Source organism: Nicotiana tabacum, chromosome 19 (assembly GCF_000715075.1).
Source record: "Nicotiana tabacum cultivar K326 chromosome 19, ASM71507v2, whole genome shotgun sequence".
NCBI classification, from domain to species: Eukaryota; Viridiplantae; Streptophyta; class Magnoliopsida; order Solanales; family Solanaceae; genus Nicotiana; species Nicotiana tabacum.
The window spans coordinates 100,078,553-100,102,035 of NC_134098.1; the positions used below are offsets into that span (position 1 = coordinate 100,078,553).

General features: G+C 37.6%; 1 protein-coding gene across 5 annotated transcripts; it reads right to left on the bottom strand.

Annotated features, from left to right (window-relative positions):
- Positions 1–282: 282 nt before the first annotated feature.
- Positions 283–18,376, bottom strand: LOC107795691 (uncharacterized). 5 transcript variants are annotated; one of them, XM_016618366.2, is made up of 16 exons: positions 18,222–18,376; positions 18,025–18,115; positions 7,344–7,518; positions 7,157–7,262; positions 6,811–6,893; positions 6,084–6,110; positions 5,794–5,960; positions 5,565–5,675; positions 4,513–4,593; positions 4,345–4,409; positions 3,499–3,555; positions 2,920–2,991; positions 2,569–2,817; positions 1,780–1,895; positions 993–1,088; positions 283–865 (listed from the first exon to the last, which is right to left on the bottom strand). In XM_016618366.2, exons 1-16 carry the CDS (start codon positions 18,282–18,284, stop codon positions 715–717), a joined length of 1,710 nt encoding a protein of 569 aa, XP_016473852.2. In that variant the 5' UTR covers positions 18,285–18,376; the 3' UTR covers positions 283–714. The 5 variants fall into 5 exon arrangements, with proteins under 5 accessions (XP_016473852.2, XP_016473853.2, XP_075094366.1 ...); XM_016618367.2 differs by having other exon boundaries at positions 7,344–7,436; positions 18,222–18,357; XM_075238265.1 differs by lacking the exon at positions 6,084–6,110 and having other exon boundaries at positions 5,794–5,977; positions 6,807–6,893.
- Positions 18,377–23,483: the final 5,107 nt, after the last annotated feature.

Here is a 23,483-nt window from a genome sequence, read left to right on the forward strand (position 1 = left end):
AGTTTTTAACCATTCTTGTGGTATCAAAATCACGTTCTTAATGTAATTATATTCTACAGCAGTTCGCAATCATACTTGCGAAAAATGTATCATGAAGCACTCATTATCAGGATAACGAACAATTAAACCAAGATATAGTGTATTGAACAGTTTCAAATCTGGATGTACTAGTGTATATTTTAAGTTCAGAAAGCATTTTGTATTAGTTTAGCAGTACCCAAAAACGAACAATTGTAGAAGCATTTAAACACAAACACGTTTTAAAAATAACCGTACAAGTAATAGGAAAAACTACAAATTAGAATAATGAAGAAGAAATTGTGATGAGTACCGAGTACTTGCTCGCTCTCACCAGCAGGTACCATGTACATCCTTTTTTCTATATATAACAATAGTGTCTAGCCTAACCCGCGCGCATCTCGACTAATCTATCGCGCACCTGCTTGCTCTTACCAGCACAGGTGTCACGTAACTCTATCTACCAAGGTTTAACATATCGAATACTCTTTAAAAACAAGGAATGATCATTACCAAAATCTTTGCTAAAATAGCCATCTTGAAATGTCCAAACTTGGGTAGACACATCTAGATTTATTCAGAAATTGCTACCTGAAAGCTCCTCTTGTCTTTTCCTAATCAACAAGAAAGATCATTACCCAAATATTTGCTCAAATAGTTCTCTTGCAGAATGTACGAACTTGGGTTAGATATATTCTAGATTTCCTCAGTCAATGCCAAGTGCAATGCATGCTCTGCTTCCTTCAGGAACAGACGAGCGAGTTGTTTCTGCCCCCGCCGATATATTATGCTGGACCACCTATTTCTGCTCAGAAAATGATTCTGGACGCCGCCATTGGTCTCAGATCTGCAGTAAACAACCCAAGAAAGTGTGGTCTTAGTAACGTCAACATGCATGCAATTTTCATGTTGGTTGGTTAGTAATAAAAACTTCAATTAAAGGTATAAGTTTGAGAGTAGCTTTCACTCATTACTTTCTGCAATCTTCTGAAATTTCTCTGGTGCAGGCTTTCTCAAGTAATTCAGTGTCATTCTCCTCTGTCCCTGAACCCTCTTCCAGATCCAACATCCTTTAAGAGCATACAAAGTTTAGAGAGTAAACAAATGCAAGATTGTCAACTATCAAGATAGGAGTAACACAAAAAATAAGAAACCCTTTTAGTATCTGAGACTGATTTTCCCCACAAACTTGACAAAGTCTCGCTTTCCCCACAAATTTGACGAATTTACAAAATTCGACGATGATAGAGTAGACCGAGTTCCTAGAAAATAGCAACAGTTTCTATGCTAAGTTTGTGATTTTACAGCAAAAATTTCTCAATGCAAGTTGGAAGCCGTTGTTGTACAGATGACTGTTAATTTCTCTGTCTGAAACTGGGTTCTTAACCAACCAACCTTACAACCCGCCCATAATCCATATCCCTTTCTATTATCCAAATGAAAAATGTGAACCGGCCAGAATGTAGGAAGTGAAAACAGATACAAGCTATTTCCACCTTCGGCTACAGGGAGCATTACAATGCTTTTCCTGAAGTTCATGAAAATTTTCAAGAAGGGTAATTAATAAGAGGACAATAAACCATAATCAGCTTTTGGCTGACTCTTTTCTGATGATCTATGTTTTCTTTGGGATAGCAGAGCCGGAGAGGTAGGAGAGGGGCTAAAAAAGCATATGCAGGATCTAAATATAAACATCTACTCCATAATAACTTAGGTGCTATGCTACCACTGGCAGGATGATAGTACTAGGAAGAAGATTACTTCATGTTAAGCAGATCAACAAGAAGTTGCAGAGCTCCAGAATCTCCACAAGCCTCCCATATTGCTGCTTGGACTTCTGTCTCAGTTGGCTGCCTCTCTCCTCCAGATCCAACAAGCTTGAAAACATTAAAACATAATTAATAATATAATTATAAATTTGGCGATCTGTACCAATAAAGTGGCTTTTTCTTGCTTAAGAGGTTAGAAAGATTAACAAGACAAAAAAATAAATCAATGGAAAAAACTAAAACATACAAATAATGAAGCACCTGTACTCTTTTACTCTAATCAGAAGACATGGCAGTGTTAGCTTCTAGGTTTCCAGATGGCTCGAAAGGGAGAGCAGAAGTGGGAGTTTAATACTTCTTTGTAAATTCATCAGTTTAAATTCCATGGAACCTTTTAATTCATTTATAGCAAAACTTGCACACATTTAACATGTCTCTCCACTGATCCATTAATATTTACAATTACATTCAGAAAGAGCATTTCAGCGGAGAGCATGCTAATCCACCGAGTTCATATCCATTACACACGATTATGGAAGCATTTAAAAGTCTAGCTCCCAACAGTAAAGCGAATGAATCTACATTCTTGTAGAAGCAAAAAGAAAACTCTAATTAAAATAAGAGATTCGTGATATTTCGTGTGATCAAGTATTCACAGAACTGAAACTTGGGTAGTAGGAATATTACCAGAAGCAAATTTGGAGATTCAGATTTTTTATCCCCTCTTTCACATTTCAAAAACTGAAAAGAACCAGGAAATGTTACTGAGGATGGATCTTACCTCCTCAAGTAGGGAAGAAACACTATAAAGTTCATTTTCTTTCATTGCTACTGTTCTCAATGCATTCAAAAAATCTGCAGGAAAAACTAGCTTATGCAAGTAAGAGGGCATCTTTCGTTGACCACTCCAACTATAATTGCAAACTTGACTACTGATGCATTTATCTTTGTCTTCCCCAGAAGCGTCTGATGGAGGGAAAAATCCACGATTTAGTAAACTTCGTGGTAAGAGGCATCTCAATTCAGCTTTCTGCAGACAGAGATGAGCTTATCACTGCACATGAGAGAGACACCAAGCCTGACTCTTGTTTGAGCGTTCCATGAAATTATTTGTCAGACAAAGTCTGCTGACCTGTGCTTCAAGAAGTTGAGCTTTGGACTCTGAGAATTCAATGTTTTGAATAGCTTCCACAGGATAATGAACCTGAAATTTTGTTTTCCAGTTGCGTGTGTTTAATCCTTTCTGATATCTGTTATTTGACCACTTAAAGAAGATAAGCATCCAAACCAAAAGAAACTGATGTAGATGAAGTAGTTCAAGGTCTTTACTAAGAACCTTCAGCACTTGATTCTGATCCATATGGACCTCTTAATGCTCAGTGTTAACATGAGGTTCCACTCAAAGAAGGCCTCTTAACATTTAAAGTGACTTGATGAAGCACATTCAATTATAGCTGTGAGGCTTGACATTAGACATGGACTGCGCATCAAACCAAACAAAGACCCTAGCTTGATATGTTGTTAAAAAGTGCCAGCAATACATCCATTATATTAGGTGTAGCCAAAAATTTTAGTTACGACCTTGAATACTGCAATTAGTCCACGCTGACCTTTACATCTTAACATGGGCCACGTTATGACATGGATGAAGACTAGATCATTGCAACAAGTGATTATTCAGAAATACCAGATATTCGTTCAGATAGGTTACCATGAGATAGTCCTCAGGATTATTATTCATGACGAATCCATACAGGTACAGCAGTTCCTGTCATAAGATAACCACCTATTTTAACATGAAACATTAGAAGAATAAGGCAGGAGAAAAAGATAAACCTATTCTCAAAATAGTAAAAAGGACAGATTGATTTTGCTAAGAAGATTCAAAAGCATAATGCAAAATCATAAAGCTTATGCTTCATAAAGTAAGATTTAATGCAACTAATAGCAATCAAGCAGGATACCAACTAAATTAGATAAAGTAAACTCCATAAGAAAAAACCATTGTGTCTCATACTCTGAGAGCCTTGCATGTAAAACAAAAAAGAGAAAGATATCACAGATCCTTTATTCTGCTCCAATATGACAATCATTTTCAGAACATTGGGAGATTAAGAAGCCGCCGCTGTCGTAACCCCTCCCCCACCTTTTCTTTTCTGATGAAGATAATGCATCCTAAGAAAGAGTCATTATTTTCCGTCTTCAAGTAAGACTGAAGTCTGTCAAACAGCCTAGCCAAAATCAAAAATCCAAAAACGCTTTTCTGCTTAATGATCCAGAAAAGGAAAAGACTAAAAGTTGCATTCTTTTCTACATATTACACCAAAGCCATATAGACATCACCGGATGGGCTCATTAATGTAGCAGCTCCGTCACTAGTCAGTAGTCATGAATGTAAATTTCTCTCTCAGCAAGATCCTCTTTACTGGGTGACGATGAACTTTGGTGACCATACTACAGCTATAATTCATCAATGGTGAAAGACCAGCATTATCAGCAAGCAACTTTTCATTTGCAAAATTTGTTGTATGAGATCTCACATAACAGGTGAATGTACCTCATTTCCCTTGTCACCATAGCTAATTGAGATTTCTTTCTCGATCTGGCAAGGATTTTCTCCAGCTTTTTTAATCAGGAAACACACATGTTAGTTGGCTAACTAGCAAATATTGTATAGCATGGATTGAAAAAAGAAAACTATAAAAAAATTCTTTAAGGATTTTACCAGAAAGAAGGTACATGGAGAAAGGAACTCCAGTTGTTGCTCCTGTTCCATCAACTTCCCAAGTTGCTACAGCTTTGAAATCTATAAAGCAATTTTAGCAGAAAGGAAAAAAGATAAATACAAGCCATCTCAAAAAAAAAAAAAAAAAAGAAGGATAAACACAAGAGTTTTTTGTGATCCAACTACGCCCAATCCCAAGCTAAATGGTGTCGGCATACAAATTCACACTATCCACTTCGCTCCAATTTGGTCCAGTAATTGAAATAAAATGATGAAGCTTTTAGATGACAGAGAACACCATCAAGAAAGCTAGAACTAAATTGATGCACTAGAAAATTCCCCATCAAGATGAAGCTGAAATGGTTGTACCAATATATCCACATTCCACACCCTTCATATATACTCATCCACTCTTTACAACACGTAGTGAAGAAAAAAATACAAAGACTAACATATCAATCTATGCATAACTACAAAGATCCAAGCAAAAAGTTGACTGAGTGCGTCTGATTGTAGTAAACATAAATTGACACGATCTACTGGAAACAACAGCTTACTGGAGATAATAGAGGCGTATCGAAAAGAGAAGCCAATTAGCATCAAAATAAAGCCAAAATCACAATTTCTTGGAAAGCAGTTTGCAGCAGAAGGTGCTAGTCTAACAGAATCTACACAGTAAACAACAGCTCAATTGAAGTCAATCTTCTGATACTTTCTACTAATTGAAGAAAATGCCTAGAATAAACTTTGTTTTATGGTCCTGGAGATACAAGATAGCATTATACATGTATCTAGACATTTGAAATAGTTGAAGCCTACGGAGAAAGGAAACAAGCGAAAAAGCAGCCTAAAAAATTACAGATATCAGGGATGTAGCAAGTTGGAAGACATCTTTTAGCTCGTTCTGCATATTCGTACTCGGGTTCCATCACACATCCATATAATCACATTAATCAGTCAGTGTTATTAAATAGTTCAAACAAAGAATTGCACAGTAGAATTATCAGTGAACTAATCCAGAAAGAGGTGGTGTCAAATGACTGCTAAATTACCATGGTTGCAAAAATCAATGCCTGGGACCAGACCTTCCACCCAAACTATCTCTCCTTGTGAGACGGAAGCAGCAGAAGCAACTTTATCTTGGAGTGCATCATGCTCGGCTACTGAAATCATAGGTATCTAAATTTTAGACAGAACTCCAAGAGAGAATAAGATTCCTTCATTGGAGAGGGGAAGTTGTTGGAAGAAATATATTCTAATGACAATGAACGTTGACCTCACCTTTTGCAGACTCTCCGTTAGATAAACTGCCGCAGTCATTAGTAAGTGTTCCAGAATTGACGATTTTGCTAGAAATGTCGCTATCTTGTCCTTCTGGATTTGTCGGAAATACATAGCAGCGTGGAAAAGGGATATTTAGTGCTCGACTCCAAAAAATGGAGTTTGCCCTATGATGTCCACAAGACTATTACTTATCAGCAGCTTACGTAAGATTAATATACTATTGAATTGTGAAGATGAGGGCCATTGTTTAGAAAGACAAAGACTCTAGTGTCCAGAAAGATGCATACCAAAGGAAGTCTTCAAATCTCACATCTCTGCCAAAAAGCAACAAGTTATGAACTTGTCAATCACAAGTTTAAAATTTTTAAATTAGAAAAAGATTTCTAATACTGATGGACTTGCAGAGTCCAACACATCACAAGAACCACAAGACCAACACATTGGCTCGTGAGCCATTCAACTTAAAAATTATGTAACACCATTTGCACTTAATTCAAGTAGACTAATATAATATGTATTTTCCACTGTACACTGGTAAGTGCAACATATAGCCTCTCCGTTTTTTTTTTTTTTTTTTTTTTTTTGAGAATGATAACAAGTTATAGCTTTTTCTCTAGCATGAATTGTTCAAGTAACCATCACTCCATCAGTAAATGTGAGTTTAGCATAGAGAGCAATCATGCAGGCATGGAACTACGTATTATTTCATTTTCCACCTGAAGGAACATTGACTAATAACAAAATTATGATTAAAAGCACATGCAACAAGCCAAAGGTTTTAATAATGACAACAATACAACTGAGGCTACCAAGTCTCTCTTGTATGCATAGGCAAAGAAGTGGTCAGCATATTATGCAACATCCTTTGCACAGAATATAAGCACAGTAATACACTATGTATTATCCACGTGAAAAGGTGAGTGCAGTACATAAATTCGTATTTAGCAGTACGATATTCAGGCAGAGGTGCATTCTAAATTCACCTTTAGTGATAAAGATTGAAATGGCACACACCTTTCTGGACGTCCATCGAGAGTTAAAAGCTTTTCAGCCAACCTCTTCACCTTTTCATCAAATAAAGACTGCAGTGTTTTCCTCTGCAACAGAAACCTGCCTTATGTTACATGTGCTTGATAGTGAATGTGAAGAACGGGTTAAAATTCATGCTAAAGTAGTAAAATAATTAGCTATCAAGGACAAAGGCTGACAACTGGGTAGGAGGATTAGCTATCCGATTCCAGGAGGGGAAAAAATGTCTCCAACTTATGTTATTAAGCTCACCGTGGCAGGTACCAGAGATTTATATATGGCCAAAGAGAAAGACCTAAATAATAGTATGCCATATATCAAGAAACTATACCTGCAACTGAGTAGCCCGATACAATGTGGTTCCTTTAAGCTCTAAAACCTCATCATCGGAAAACCAAAGTGGATTTCCGAATGTGGTTGGAAGCATATCAAAGTATCTGTTGTCATTTAGCAATTATTGCCACCGTAAATACATTAATTTTACTCCAAGAATGAACACTGATTAATATAATACTTACGGCTTCCACGAAGAGTTTTCTCGTAGGTGTTCCACGGTTAGAAATAAGGTAATCAAGAGTCTGTCATCTACTTCCCCTTCCTCAAACATAGCCCTGCATTCAGGTCCGAGAAGAGGATCTTGAAGTACCCTCATTGGAGTTATAGCCAAATCTAATGGAACCACCAGAGGTATCCCTGATGCAGTTCGTCAAAACAAAGCATGCACGATCAAGACAAATTTCCATCTTATTCCTCTAAAATTAAAGTTTTCACTCAGCACAAAACAACAGCTCTACAAGAACAAACGAAAAAGACACTAAGATACAACATTCAACTCGGATTTTCCTTTCGTTATTTCTGACAAGTAAAGTTACAATTAAACATGAATGCATCTTTAAAACAACCCTATCATATATATATATATATATATATATATATATATATATATATATATATATATATATAAGAACAAAGATAGAAACGGAGGAGGAACGTCTCTGCTGGACTTTGCTAGAGCATTTGATTTGGTGATAGCAAACTCGAGTTTCCCGAAGAAGAGGGAGCACTTGGTCACCTTTCGGAGTTCATAGGCCGAGATTCAGATTGATTATTTACTCTGCAGGAAGTCCGATAGAGGCCTTTGCACGGATTGCAAGGTCATCCAGAGTGAGAACCCCTCGACCCTTCATAAGCTCCTGGTCATGGACCTTGAGATCACGAGGAAGAGGAGGAAGAGGGCAATGTATAGCCAATATAGGATAAAGTGGGGAGCCTTGACGGAAGCTAAAGCGCAGGAGTTGGGGGTCAAGTTGGTGACAATGGGGGCTTGGAGGAGTAGTGGGGACGCAAGCGCTATGTGGACCACGACTGTGCAATGCATTAGGGAAGCCGCAAGAGAGGTATTAGGGGTCTCAAAGGGTTACTCTGGTGGTCACAAGGGAGACTGATGGTGGAATGGAGAGGTGCAAGAAAAAGTGAAAACCAAGAAAACAGCGTATCTGAAGCTAGTGAAAAGTGTTGACGAGGAGGAGAAGAGGGCGAATAGGGACCATTATAAGTTGGCTAAGAAAGAGGCAAAGCTAGCAGTTACGGCGGCCAAGACTGCAGCTTTTAGTCGTTTGTATGAGGAACTCGAGGGACGAGGGAGATAAGAGGTTGTTCAGGTTAGCCAAGACGCGAGAAAGGAAGGGGCGTGACTCGGACCAAGTGAAGTGCATCAAGGATGAAAAAGGTAGAGTTTTGTTGGATGAGGGGCTTATTTGTCGGAGATGGCAGACCTACTTTCATAGTCTCTTGAACGGGGAGGGGGACAGGAGCATTGTACCGGGTAATTTGGAACTCTCCAGGAGTCGTTGTAACTTTGGGTATTGTAGGCGGAATAGAGTTGATGAAGTTAGGGGACTTTGCGTAAGATGAGCAGGGGCAAAGCGATCGGGCCGGATAAAACCGGTGGAGTTTTGGAAGATTGCGGGCAAGGCAGGCCTGGAATGGCTCAGTAGGTTATTTAATGTCATTTTTAGAACGAAGAAGATGCCTGAAGAGTGGAGGTGGAGCACGATGGTTCCTGTATACAAGAACAAGGGTGATATCAAAAATTGCAATAACTATCGGGGTATCAAGCTGCTTAGCCATACTATGGAAGTCTGGGAGAGAGTGGTCGAGCTAAGAGTGAGGAGGAGTGTGACTATTTTCGAGAACCGGTTTGGGTTTATGCCGGGGCGTTCGATTACAGAAGCCATCCACCTTGTTAGGAGATTAATGGAGCAGTATAAGGAGAGAAAGAAGGACTTGCATATGGTGTTCATCGACTTAGAAAAGGCGTACGATAAAGTTCCGAGGGAGGTTTTGTGGAGATGTTTGGAGGTTATAGGTGTACATGTTGCCTACGTTAGGTTGATTAAGTACATGTATGATGGAGTAAAAACCCGAGTGAGGACGGTGGGTGCCTGGGGGGACACGGACCATTTTCCGGTTATGATGGGGTTACATCAGGGGTCGGCACTCAGCCCGTTTTTGTTTGCTCTAGTGATGGACGTACTAACGCGCCACATCCAATGGGAGGTGCCGTGGTGCATGCTATTTGCAGATGATATTGTATTGATTGACGAGACGCGAGACAGTGTGAACGCGCAATTAGAGGTTTGGAGGCAGACCCTGGAATCTAAAGGTTTCAAGTTGAGCAGGATCAAGACAGAATACTTGGAGTGTAAGTTCAGTGGCAAGACTCAAGGAGGGGAAGGTGAGGTGAGGCTGGACTCGCAAGTCATCCCTAGGAGAGGGAGTTTTAAGTACCTTGGGTCTATTATTCAGGGGGATGGGGAGATTGATGGAGATGTCGCACATCATATTGGGGTGGGATGGATGAAATGGAGACTCGCTTCCGGTGTTTTGTGTGACAAGAAGGTGCCATCGAAACTTAAGGGTAAGTTCTACAGAGTGGTGGTCAGACCAACGATGTTGTATGGGGCTGAGTGTTGGCCAGTCAAGATCGCTCATGTCCAGAAGATGAAGGTAGCAGAGATGAGGATGTTGAGATGGATGTGCAGGCACACCAGGTTAGATAAGATCAGAAATGAAGTTATTCGCGACAAGGTGGGTGTGGCCCCTATTGAGGACAAGATGCGGGAAGCGCGGCTTAGGTAGTTTGGTCATGTGAGGAGGATGAGCACAGACGTCCCGGTGAGGAAGTGTGAGAGGTTGACATTGGAGGGCCTACGGAGAGGTAGAGGTAGGCCAAAGAAGAGGTGGGGAGAGGTGATTAGGTAAGACATGGCGCAGCTTCAGCTTACCGAGGACATGACCCTTGATAGGAAGGTATGGAGGTCAAGGATAAGGATAGTAAAGTAGGTAGTCTAGAGTGTTCATAACAGTAGTATTGGCACGCAGTCTCGCTTTTTGTTGGTAGTAGGTTTTTATGACTAACCGTTGTTTTCTTTCATTGTTGATCACCTTACTGTCTTGTTATTTTTATTTTGCTTTTATATGGCTTTTTGGTACTGTCCCTTGTTGTCTTTATTTTCATTAATGTGGTGCTTATACTTTCCTGAGCCGAGGATCTATAGGAAACAACCTCTCTATCCTCACCAGTGGCGAAACCAGAATTTTGTACAAGCGGGTTCAATCTTAGAAGTACATAACTTTAAAGTGGGTTCAAATAAAATATTTATACAAAATTTATGCAGCTTTAATCGTAATTTATACATATATACAGTAATATTTTTTGACGAAGCGGGTTCAGTTGAACCCGCTTGCTATCATGTGCGCCGGCCACTGATACTCACAAGTTAGGGGTAAGGCCTGCGTACACACTACCCTCCCCAGACCCCACAATGTGGGATAATAATGGGTATGTTGTTGTTGTTGTATAAGAAAAAGATACACAAAAATGGGGACTATTGATATCCAAACAACAGCAAACCAAACAAAAGATCACTCTTTTTAGCCAGTTAGCAGAGGATCGTGTTAAACTATAAATGTTGCTACAAGAATCATTCAAGCAATAAATATTTACGTGTTCAAGTAAGATAATAGCAATTTTATATAAGAATCTTGAGTCTCACTCTCTAGAGTTGCAATAAAGCCCCTGCCCCGCCCCACCCCCCACCCTATAGGACCCAACAGAAAAAAAAAACATAATTTTCACAAAGAAGCAAATGGACAATAGAAAGCAAGATACACAAAAGAGCTCTGTATTAACCTGAATTCGCTTTCTTATCGACAATTTCGCATTTACTTACCAACCAAATAACCTGTAAGCCAAGCGATGCTACAAAAATACAAACAGCTCGTGCAAGAACTGTTGAGGTTTTATTTTTAAGATGTAATATTCTTAAAATGAGGGTGAATGGGAAATGGAGGGAAAATGAAATTTTGAGTAAAATTTTAAGTTTTTCCCTCTTAACAATGAGACATTGTCCCATATTGGAAGTGGAAGACATTTTTGGTGGGTATATATATAATTGCTCTTCTTGTAGCTCTTAAAGAGTTAAGAAGAAAGCAAGCCTCGCGCCGTCGTCGTCGTCGCTCGCTCGGCTCGGCTTCGGCTACGGCTACGGCTTCGGCTTCGGCTTCGGCTTCGGATTTGGATTTGGATTTGGTCAAATGATCGATTGATTGATTAATTTTTTGGACCAAATTTATTTGTTAATAGTAAATATTAACGTAAGATTATCCGTATTTGTAAACGGATATTTTCCAATCCGTGTATTGATAATTTGGCAGCCGGATAATGGTCTTCCCACCATGAAGTGCTTGCTCCACAAATATGTAATGCTTGATCCACCATGAAGGGTGGACGTTTGGTCTTGCACTCCTTCTTGGCTGCTATATATATGAGCAGCAAATGTTGAAGAAATACTAAACTCAACATACAATTCGCTCAACAAATTGGCTATACATTGCACTCCTTCCTCTCAGAACTTCCATACGTTTTTCTGAGTATATACTCCTTCGTTCTGCATTGTTTTTTAACTTCAAACAAAGCAACTGTAAGTGTGATTTGCTACCGAACTTTGTGTTCGCCGAAACACTGGGGTTTGAAGTACCGCTACACCAGTGTGTTATTCGTTCTATCCTGGGAGGAAATAATCCATTACCTTGGGTACTAGGAGGGGATTAAATTCCTTAAGGAAACACTGTGAATTCAGTGGGCTCGAATTTATTATTATTGTTTCATTACGTTAACTTATATTTTGCAGAATTAATATTTACAAATACAGCAATATTGACCGGGAATAACAATCTTAAGGAATTTAATATTTATTTCTGTACTTGTGTTATTCTTATTATTCTGCAAACTAAAACCTTTGTGGTTTGTGTACTCCCGTTTTGGAGAGTTAAGCCTTCGTGGCGTTTGTTGGATATTAAAATCTACGTGATTTTTACTCCAGTTTGAAAACGTGTATTAAACGTTTGTTTGTGTCATTCTTTTACAGAAAAGATGATGACTGAAAACGAAAACCAAGTTGTTCCGATGGCGACTGCCAACGCAACGACAAGCCGAACACCGGCGTTGGCACCGGCAGAAAAACCCGGAAAATTTTCCGGGATTGATTTCAAACGCTGGCAGCAGAAGATGTTCTTCTACTTAACTACGTTATGTCTACAGAAGTTCATCAAGGAAGATGTTCCTGATCTGCCGGATAAAACTCCAGATAATGAACGCTTTCTCGTGATTGAAGCGTGGAAGCATTCTGATTTTTTATGCAAGAATTATATTCTTAGCGGACTGGATGATAATCTGTATAATGTATACAGTAGCATGGAGACATCCAAAGAATTGTGGAATGCGCTTGAAAAGAAATATAAGACTGAAGATGCCGGGATGAAGAAATTCGTTGCCGCAAAATTTCTGGACTACAAAATGATAGATAGCAAGTCTGTTATTACTCAAGTCCAGGAATTGCAAGTGATTATTCATGATCTACTTGCTGAAGGTCTTGTAATCAACGAAGCATTCCAAGTAGCAGCAATGATTGAGAAGTTGCCTCCGTTGTGGAAGGACTTCAAAAATTATTTGAAACACAAACGAAAGGAAATGTCCCTTGAAGATCTCATTGTTCGGTTGAGAATCGAAGAGGACAATAAAGCTGCTGAAAGGAGAGGCCGTGGAAATTCAACAATAATGGGAGCAAATATTGTTGAAGCTAACAAAAGAGGAAGAAGGCTTCTGGTCCGAAATACAACCCAAGCAAGAAGCGGTTCAGTGGAAACTGCTACAACTGTGGAAAAACCGGACACAAATCTACGGAGTGTCGTGCTCCGAAGAAAGACAAGAAAAGGGGTCAAGCAAACATGGTAGTAAACCATGATGATGTTGATAACTTGTGTGCCATGCTCTCTGAATGTAACTTGGTGGGAAATCCTAAACTGTGGTGGTTTGATTCAGGAGCCACTCGCCATGTTTGTGCAGTTAGAGAGGCTTTTGCTACCTATGCTCTTGCTGAACCCGGAGAGACAGTTTATATGGGAAATGCTTCAACAGCAAAAGTTGAAGGATATGGGAAGGTATTTCTAAAAATGACTTCTGGCAAGGTCATGACTTTGAACAATGTCCTTCATGTTCCCGAAATGAGAAAGAATTTAGTCTCTACTGGACTTCTTGTTAAGCACGGTTTTAAGTGCGTTTTTGTATCCAACAAGGTTGTAATTAGTAAGAATGAAATATTTGTGGGAAAAGGTTACCTCACCGAGGGCCTTTTCAACCTAAATGTAATGGTTGTTGAAAATAATAATAATATTTCAGCTTCTTCTTACTTACTTGAGTCAAATGATTTATGGCATGTACGTTTGGGTCATGTCAATTATAAAACCTTGCGGAAAATGATTAACTTGGAAGTACTGCCCAAGTTTGAATGCGAAAAATCAAAATGTCAAACATGTGTGGAATCTAAGTATGTTAAACATCCTTATAAGTCAGTTGAAAGGAATTCAAATCCTTTAGACTTAATTCACACAGATATTTGTGACATGAAGTCAATACCATCTCGCGGTGGAAAGAAGTATTTCATAACTTTTATTGACGATGGTACTCGATATTGCTATGTTTACTTACTGAATAGTAAAGATGAAGCAATAGACGCATTCAGGCAATACAAAAATGAAGTTGAAACGCAACTTAACAAGAAAGTAAAAATGATAAGAAGTGATAGGGGTGGTGAATATGAATCTCCTTTTGAAGAAATATGTTTAGAATATGGAATTATTCATCAAACAACAGCCCCTTACACGCCCCAATCTAATGGGATTGCGGAAAGAAAGAATCGCACATTAAAGGAGATGATGAATGCGTTGTTGATAAGTTCTGGTTTGCCACAGAACTTGTGGGGGAAGCCATTCTTACGGCTAATCGAATATTAAATCGAGTGCCCCATAGCAAAACACAATCCATTCCTTATGAACAATGGAAAGGAAGGAAGCCCAACTTGAATTATTTTAAAGTGTGGGGGTGTTTGGCAAAAGTGCAAGTTCCTAAACCCAAAAGGGTAAAGATAGGACCGAAAACCGTTGATTGTGTTTTCATAGGATATGCGACAAATAGTAAAGCATATCGATTTCTGGTTCATAAATCAGAAAATCCCGACATTCATAATAATACGGTTATAAAATCAGATAATGCTGAGTTTTTTGAAAATATATATCCGTATAAAAAGGAATGTGAGTCGTTTGGTGAAGGATCTAAACGACCTCGGGAAGAAACAAAAGAAAGTACATGTAATCAGGAGAATCCAAGACGTAGTAAACGTCAAAGAACGTCTACTTCATTTGGACCAGATTTTGTGACTTTCTTATTGGAGAATGAGCCTCAAACATTTAAAGAAGCTATGACTTCTTCGGAATCATTGTTTTGGAAAGAGGCAGTCAATAGTGAAATAGAATCCATATTGAACAACCATACATGGGAATTGGTTGATCTTCCTCCTGGAAATAAACCTTTGGGTTCTAAATGGATTTTTAAGAGAAAAATCAAAGATGATGGCACTATTGATAAATTCAAGGCAAGGCTCGTAGTCAAAGGGTATAGACAACGAGAAGGTCTAGACTACTTTGATACATACTCTCCAGTTACAAGAATTACGTCCATACGGATGTTAGTAGCATTAGCTGCAGTGTATGGTCTTGAAATTCATCAAATGGATGTTAAGACGGCCTTCTTAAATGGAGAGTTGGAGGAAGAAATTTACATGGAACAACCTGAAGGGTTTGTGGTTCCAGGTAAAGAAAAGAAGGTATGTAGACTTGTTAAGTCTCTTTACGGACTAAAACAAGCACCCAAACAATGGCATGCGAAATTTGACCAAACAATGTTGTCAAATGGTTTTAAGATAAATGAATGTGATAAATGCGTGTACATTAAAAATGTTCCAAATCACATAGTCATTGTTTGCCTATATGTGGATGATATGTTGATAATGAGTAATGACATTGCCAATATAAATGCTACTAAGCGTATGCTCAATAGCAAGTTTGATATGAAAGACTTGGGAGTTGCTGATTTAATTCTGGGAATTAAGATCAATAAGACTCCTCAAGGTCTGGCATTGTCACAATCTCATTATATTAAGACAGTACTTGAAAAATTCAAGCACTTGGGCTTTAAAGTTGCAAAGACTCCAATTGACGTGAATCTTGCATTAGCAAAGAACAAAGGCCAAAGCATATCACAATTGGATTATGCTCGTGTATTGGGATGCTTAATGTATATCATGAATTGTACACGACCAGACATAGCTTGTGCTATAAGTAAACTGAGTCGATATACGAGCAATCCAGGCCAATCTCATTGGATGGCAATGAAACGAGTTTTGGGATATTTAGAACATACCCAGAACTTTGAATTGCACTACAGTAATTTCCCTGCGGTGATTGAGGGATACTGTGATGCAAATTGGATCACCGGTTCAACTGATTCTAAGTCCACGAGTGGATATGTATTCACTATTGGTGGAGGAGCGGTATCTTGGAAGTCGTCCAAACAAACATGTATTGCCCGCTCTACAATGGAGGCTGAATTCATAGCCTTAGATAAAGCCGGTGAAGAAGCTGAATGGCTCCGGAATTTCTTGGAAGACATTCCATTTTGGCCCAAACCGTTGGCACCAATATGCATACATTGTGATAGTCAAGCGGCAATTGGAAGGGCTGGGAGCGTCATGTATAACGGTAAATCTCGTCATATACGACGAAGACATAAAACCGTTAGGCAATTACTCTCTAGAGGAATTATCACAATTGACTATGTAAAGTCAAGTGATAATGTGTCAGATCCACTTACAAAAGGCCTAACTAGAGAGGTAGTTGAGAAATCATCAAGGGGAATAGGGCTATGGCCGAGAACAAGTCATTGTGGCGGTAACTCTACCTAGAAGACGGGAGATCCCAAGATCTAGGTTCAAAGAGATCAAACAAAGTCATTAATGACGGTTCAACATTGTCAAATAAAATTTTAGTCCATTCTCGTGATGAGACAATGTTCAGTACCAAGGATAAAGCATTAAGGCTTTTTAATGATTTCTAAATTTGATACGGGGTATATCAAATAGTGTATCTACAGGATGACACGTTTAGGAATCACCTATTTAAGTGTGAAGTGTGAGCCGCTTCAAGGAGAACTTTGTAAGGCCAGTTCTCTACGCACTTATGAAACCAGGCGGTGTTCATGGCTGAAACGAACACAACAATGAGAACCAAAGACGGTTAAGGGTTGATTGTGTGACTTATGGTTGTCTAGGTATACACCAAAGATCGACGGTTCAAAGATATCAAATCTACCGATTGACCGAGTATATCCGACATAAGTTTACTACGGAAAGTTCAAAGGGAAACCTACTTATCCAGATGCAATTAATCCTTGCTTGTAAATCACACAGTTTTTCATGCATACTTCCGTGATATAGCCATTCCCCATTCATGTGGGGGATTGTTGAGGTTTTATTTTTAAGATGTAATATTCTTAAAATGAGGGTGAATGGGAAATGGAGGGAAAATGAAATTTTGAGTAAAATTTTAAGTTTCTCCCTCTTAACAATGAGACATTGTCCCATATTGGAAGTGGAAGACATTTTTGGTGGGTATATATATAATTGCTCTTCTTGTAGCTCTTAAAGAGTTAAGAAGAAAGCAAGCCTCGCGCCGTCGTCGTCGTCGCTCGCTCGGCTCGGCTTCGGCTACGGCTACGGCTTCGGCTTCGGCTTCGGTTTCGGATTCGGATTTGGATTTGGATTTGGTCAAATGATCGATTGATTGATTAATTTTTTGGACCAAATTTATTTGTTAATAGTAAATATTAACGTAAGATTATCCGTATTTGTAAACGGATATTTTCCAATCCGTGTATTGATAATTTGGCAGCCGGATAATGGTCTTCCCACCATGAAGTGCTTGCTCCACAAATATGAAGTGCTTGCTCCACAAATATGTAATGCTTGATCCACCATGAAGGGTGGACGTTTGGTCTTGCACTCCTTCTTGGCTGCTATATATATGAGCAGCAAATGTTGAAGAAATACTAAACTCAACATACAATTCGCTCAACAAATTGGCTATACATTGCACTCCTTCCTCTCAGAACTTCCATACGTTTTTCTGAGTATATACTCCTTCGTTCTGCATTGTTTTTTAACTTCAAACAAAGCAACTGTAAGTGTGATTTGCTACCGAACTTTGTGTTCGCCGAAACACTGGGGTTTGAAGTACCGCTACACCAGTGTGTTATTCGTTCTATCCTGGGAGGAAATAATCCATTACCTTGGGTACTAGGAGGGGATTAAATTCCTTAAGGAAACACTGTGAATTCAATGGGCTCGAATTTATTATTATTGTTTCATTACGTTAACTTATATTTTGCAGAATTAATATTTACAAATACAGCAATATTGACCGGGAATAACAAGAACAACAACAATAACCCAGTATAATATCACTAGTGGGGTCTGGGGTAGTGTTTACGCAGACCTTACCCCTACCATAAGGTAGAGAGACTGTTTCCAATAGACACTTGGCATACTTCCCTCCAAGAACCCTCACCTTGCTGTGACTCGAACTCACAACCTCTTAATTGGAAAGAACCCCACCTTGCTCTTGGGGTAACTCGAACTCACAACCTCTTAATTGGAAGTGGAGGTTGCTTACAATCAGAGCAACCCCTCTTGTTCCAGCTCGTGCAAGAAAAGGCAAACAAAATGAAATAGCACAAAATTTTACCATCAGATATATGATTAGATGAGAAAACTCCAAACCCTTTACTGGAATGACTGTATTTGATTCTGCAACCACGTAGCTCTGCTCTGTTCACCTGAATTTGAACTCCAAGTTAGTGAATAACGAGTAACCCATTATCATTTATGCAAAAATTATGCAAAAGGGTATAAAGAAAAATGTCCAAGATACAATTTTGAGACCTCTAGCCATTGAAGAAACTGCTGAAGCTTAGCTTCTTCAGGAGTCGCCATTGCCAAAGACATTTGTTCAAGCTTCTGTGTTACTTTTCCAAGGAACCTAAAATGTCATGCGAAGGGCCCTGATAAAGGTTTAATATCAGTAACCTGCCCTGAAATATTTCCATGTTAATAATGAACCCCTTGTGGTTTCCAAATGTTACTTAGAGGCCTTCGATTTTTTAATTGTTTTTTTAAAAAAGGTTATTACATATATATAGGGGGCAGGGGAAGGGGAAATGAGGGTGGGATATACGAGGTAGATAATAGAGCCCCCTCTTACAAGGCGAAAGTTCTAATATAAAATGCTTTCGAATAAACTTCTATTTTATGATTCTTTTTCTTTTCGGGTCAAGACTACTATTTTATAGTCCACTCTTATAATTAATGAATAACTTATGACTTAGTAATAATTTATCTTGATTTTTAAGTTTAATCATTTTCCTATGTCATAAGCAAGCTAAGTGAGTAATAATTTAACCAAAATCAACAACAACAACAAATTCAGTATAATCTGATAAATGGGGTCTGGGGAGGGTAGTGTATACGCAGACCCTACCCCTACCTTGAGGGTAGAGAGACAATTTTCGATAGACCCACAGCTCAAGGAAAGAAAAAGAAAGCAGTAACAACAAGATAATAAGAAAATAAGCCATAACAATAACAAGAAAATAAGAGAACAAGCAGTATCAACATCAACAGCAATATAAGAAGAAAACATGTAGTAATCAAGACTGTCAATAACCAAATACAAGGTTGACTATTACTACTACCGGTATGGGAAAGACACACACTCGACTACCTACTAACCTTCTACGCTAATCTTCGACCTTCACACCTTCTTATCAAGGGTCATGTCCTCAATGAGCAAAATTAGTAAGTTAATGTATATTAATTCTTTATTTATATAACATACCATAGTTAATAATTTAACTAAAATTTGAAAGTCAGTATCATGTTGGTGTCAAATGTCGTTAGTGGCTTTATCACAAAAAGATTTCATTATTTGAACATTGATTATATGGTAACACACTTCATTGCTAAATAGCAAATCCTCAGCACTGGGATGAACAATCCAGAAGAGGGTACAAGGAATCGAATCTTGAAGACCAATGCACTCAAAGGTATGGTGACTGCTCCCTCCCACCCATCCACCACCCATTTAGCTAATTAAATATGCTTTTGGGGAGGATTGGAAGTTGAAAATTTTGTTGGGTTGACTGCAGATATAAAATATATGTAGAAGGATGGGCATGGTCAGTGAGTGAAAAATACATTTTGGCCTGCGATTCTCCAACATTGTATATAAAACCTCGTTACCATGATTTCTTCACGAGAGGGATGATTCCTCAGCAACATTATTGGCCCATTAGAGATAATGATAAATGTCGGTCCCTCAAGTTTGCTGTTCAATGGGGTAACAATAACACTGACAAGGTACAATTACTAGCGGATTTACCAACATTGTACATAAGACCCCGTTACCATGATTTCTTCGGTCGAGGAATGACCGACACAAAAAAGGATTTTTGGGCCGGTCTTAGCGGAATATTCATAAAATTAGCGGTATTTAAAAAAAAGACTTTTACATCTATACTCGGTTTTGGGGGTCACAATTAAAATTATACCCACTTTGTAAAAATATTTGCAAGACTACTCACTTTACTATCAACTTTAGACTTATCAGGTGTGAAGTTAAAAAAAAAATAATTAGCACTTGCACTTAAAGCCAAATAGGTATGAAGTGCAGTCAATATTTTCATGCACTTAATGCCAGAGATGTCTGAAGTGAAAAAATTACACTTCGGATGCACTTAAGGTCAAAAAGTCTGAAGTGAAAAAATTACGCTGCACTTAAGGCCAAATAGGTGTGAAGTGCAATCAATGGTTTCATGCACTTAAGGCCAAAAAGTCTGAAGTGAAAAAATTGCACTTCAGTGCAAGCCAAATAGGTCTAAAATGCAACCAATGGTTTCATGCACTTAAGGCCAAAAAGGCTGAAGTGAATAAATTGCACTTCAGATACACTTAAGGCCAAATAGGTCTGAAGTGCAACCAACGTCTTCATGCACTTAAGGCCAAACAAGCCTGAAGTTCAAATTGCCCAGAAACAGAAATTTGTTCTTTGAATTTTAACAATTTAATATACGATTTAACACCTAAATCTACTCCAAATGAGCTCAAATTTGAAACACAACCTCCAAAAATTATTAAGAACAAACCCCAATCATCAATTTGTCAAAACAACAATAAATTTAACAAACCCATTTTGCAATTAAGAAAAAGAAGAAAAAAAAACCCTAAGCAATAGTAAAAATAAAAGCGCCACAACAGCTCACCACCGTAAAACATTATAAACAACCTTAAAATATGTTCACAAATATCATATAACATCACTTTCACCCGAAGAAGAAGGAGAAGAAGAAGAAGAAGAAAGATGAGGGAAAAAAAGCCTAAAGTTGTTTAAACTTTGGGTACTAATAAAAAAAAAAAAGTGGATACAAGTTAAATGAGGGCGACCAAATAGGGCGCCTCGTGCAACTTTTACTTTAAAAATGACCCCAAAATCATACACAGCTCTTCAGGAGTTTTTTTACCGGATTAAATTATTTATCGAAGTCTACCGGTTTATCATACTTTTGCTCTTTAGGATTTCTCTGCCGAATTTGGTAGGTTTGATATTATTATTACTCTATCTATCTATTAAGTTGTCCATTGAAGTCTACCGGATTGTCATACTTCTGCTCCTCAGGTATTTCTCTATCGCATTGGTAGAGTTGATGATATATTTTCTCTACCTATTTGTTAAGTTATTCATCGAAGCTTACTGGATTGGCATATTTTTTTGGGTTGTTTTAACAAAGTGTTGTTCGAATTTGCAACTTCAATTTTGATCAAACCACCCCAAATCTGATGCAAATGATCTCAACTTTGAAACAAAGCTTACACGTACCAACAATCCTTGACCACCAATTTAGTCTAATAATACCAAATCAAAAAGATTCATTTTGTCTTATTCAACACTTTCTAAGATCCAACAATGGAGTTTTAAAGATTTTTATAGTAAATTACCAAAATCTATATTTGAATTAAAAGTTAAGTATAAATTATCAACATTTAAACGATTTTAACAAAATCGATTATTAACTTTTATTTTTCACCACCAAACAAAAATTTCAAGCTTTAAAAATTGAAGAACTATGATGTTCAAGTAAAAAAGGATGACACTTTGCTAAGACCATAAAAAATGGGAACATTCCATCAAGACTACCCCCTTTGGGAGTCACATTGTACTAATTTCTGATGGAAAATGATATTGTATAGCCGTTATAAAAATAATAGTCGAAAAATATATAAAATTCATATATTTTTTGTATATATATATATATACATTTTGTATGTTATATATAAAAATTATACAAATTTTATACACTTTTTCGGCTACCAAATGTAAATAGTTTCTGGCGCGGGCTAAAAATGATAATGCCCCAATTTCTGATATACGAATTTTCAGAAACCACTATCGTTTAGTGGCTATTAACTTCCTATATATACAATGTACATAATTACTTCATATAGCCACTATTTAGTTGTTACGCGACTGTATTCGCTGTATTCGCGCTTCTGTATTCATGAATATAGTAGCGGAATTCGCCTAAAAAATAGGGAAATCCAGATGTTTAATAACGGAAAGAGGAACAACTAGCATGTATCACTCCTAATTTAATTCAACAAAATCAATTTTATAAAATTATGTTGCTATTGTGTTGTATTCCATGTATTCGCGCGACTGCTTTATATATACAGTGAGGTAATCCGCCTAAAAATAAGGATTACAGTTGTTTAATTATGTATTCCATGTATTCACACGACTTTATTTATAAATACAGTAAGGTAACCCACCTAAAAAATAGTGATTACGGGTGTTTAATAAGAAAAAACGCAATATTGAATTATATTCAATTTTACTATATTGAATTCAGTTGTATTCAAATAACAAAAAAATCAAGAAACAGGGTGTATACTGTTCTATTCAATTCAACTGTATACATTGTATTCAATCCACAGATATTCATTATTCACTATTATATATTGTATTCAATTTACCGTATTCAATTCGACTGTATTCAAACAATAAAAAATTACAAAAACAATGATATTCAGTTGTATTAAAAAAATACAGCCCTTCAGAATACATAAATACATGTGAAAAGATAATGTATTTATTCACAAATATAATATATTTGAGTGTATTTGTACATAATATAATGTATTTGTATGTTTGTATGTGACTATAGCAAAGAAGAGAAAGTTCGCCGGATATAGCATTTTCCGGCCAAGCAAAATACTGTATACATTGTATTAAAACTAAAAATGGAGATGAACAAAAACTCGGCCCTCAAATCTTCTCCGGCGTAGGTATCTTATATGCTGACTATGAACCTTCAGATGTGGATGTCTTATATGCTGAGGGTGTTACTTCTTCCAATGGACTATCATGTGTAAATTTCTCATTCCCAGATTCAAAAGATTATGATAATCTTGATAGCGGTGATCATCCTAATTATGTGCTCAGGTTTGAAAAGTAAAAATTAATATTTGGTTTACTCACCCTTGCACTGTTATGCCTTTGATGGGGAAGCACTTTTACCTCATTGACTTACTACTCTCTCACTAATGTGGATTTGCATAGCCGGTGCGTCAATCTCATACCCATGATAAGTAATTGATATGAGAAGAGAGATTTGAGGGAGAAGAGAGAGGATTGAGAATATTGCTGATAGATCTAGAGAGAGAGGGAAGAGAGAGATAAAGTACATAATTGGCGTAATTCACTCCTCAATGGTAGGGTATAAAATAAATACCTATTTTGCTATAAAATAGAAAAGGTAGCTATAAGTAATAATATTTTGAAATTATTTTAGTTTATAATAAATAGGATGTAATAGTTTGATATAAGAGATAAAATTTTCTAAAAAACCCAAGCATCATTATTGGCCCATTAGAGACAATGGTATATGTAGATCCCTCAAATTTGTTGTTCCATGGGGCAACAATCACACTGACTAGGTATAACTTGCTAACTTCATTTTTAAATGTTGGTAGTGCTTGTATACATCTCAATTAATTTATTGGATATCGAATAACTATGTCCGTCAAGATTTAGGCAGATGAAAAGAAACTTATATTCATTTATGAACGACTCATTCTTGTAACATATTTTTG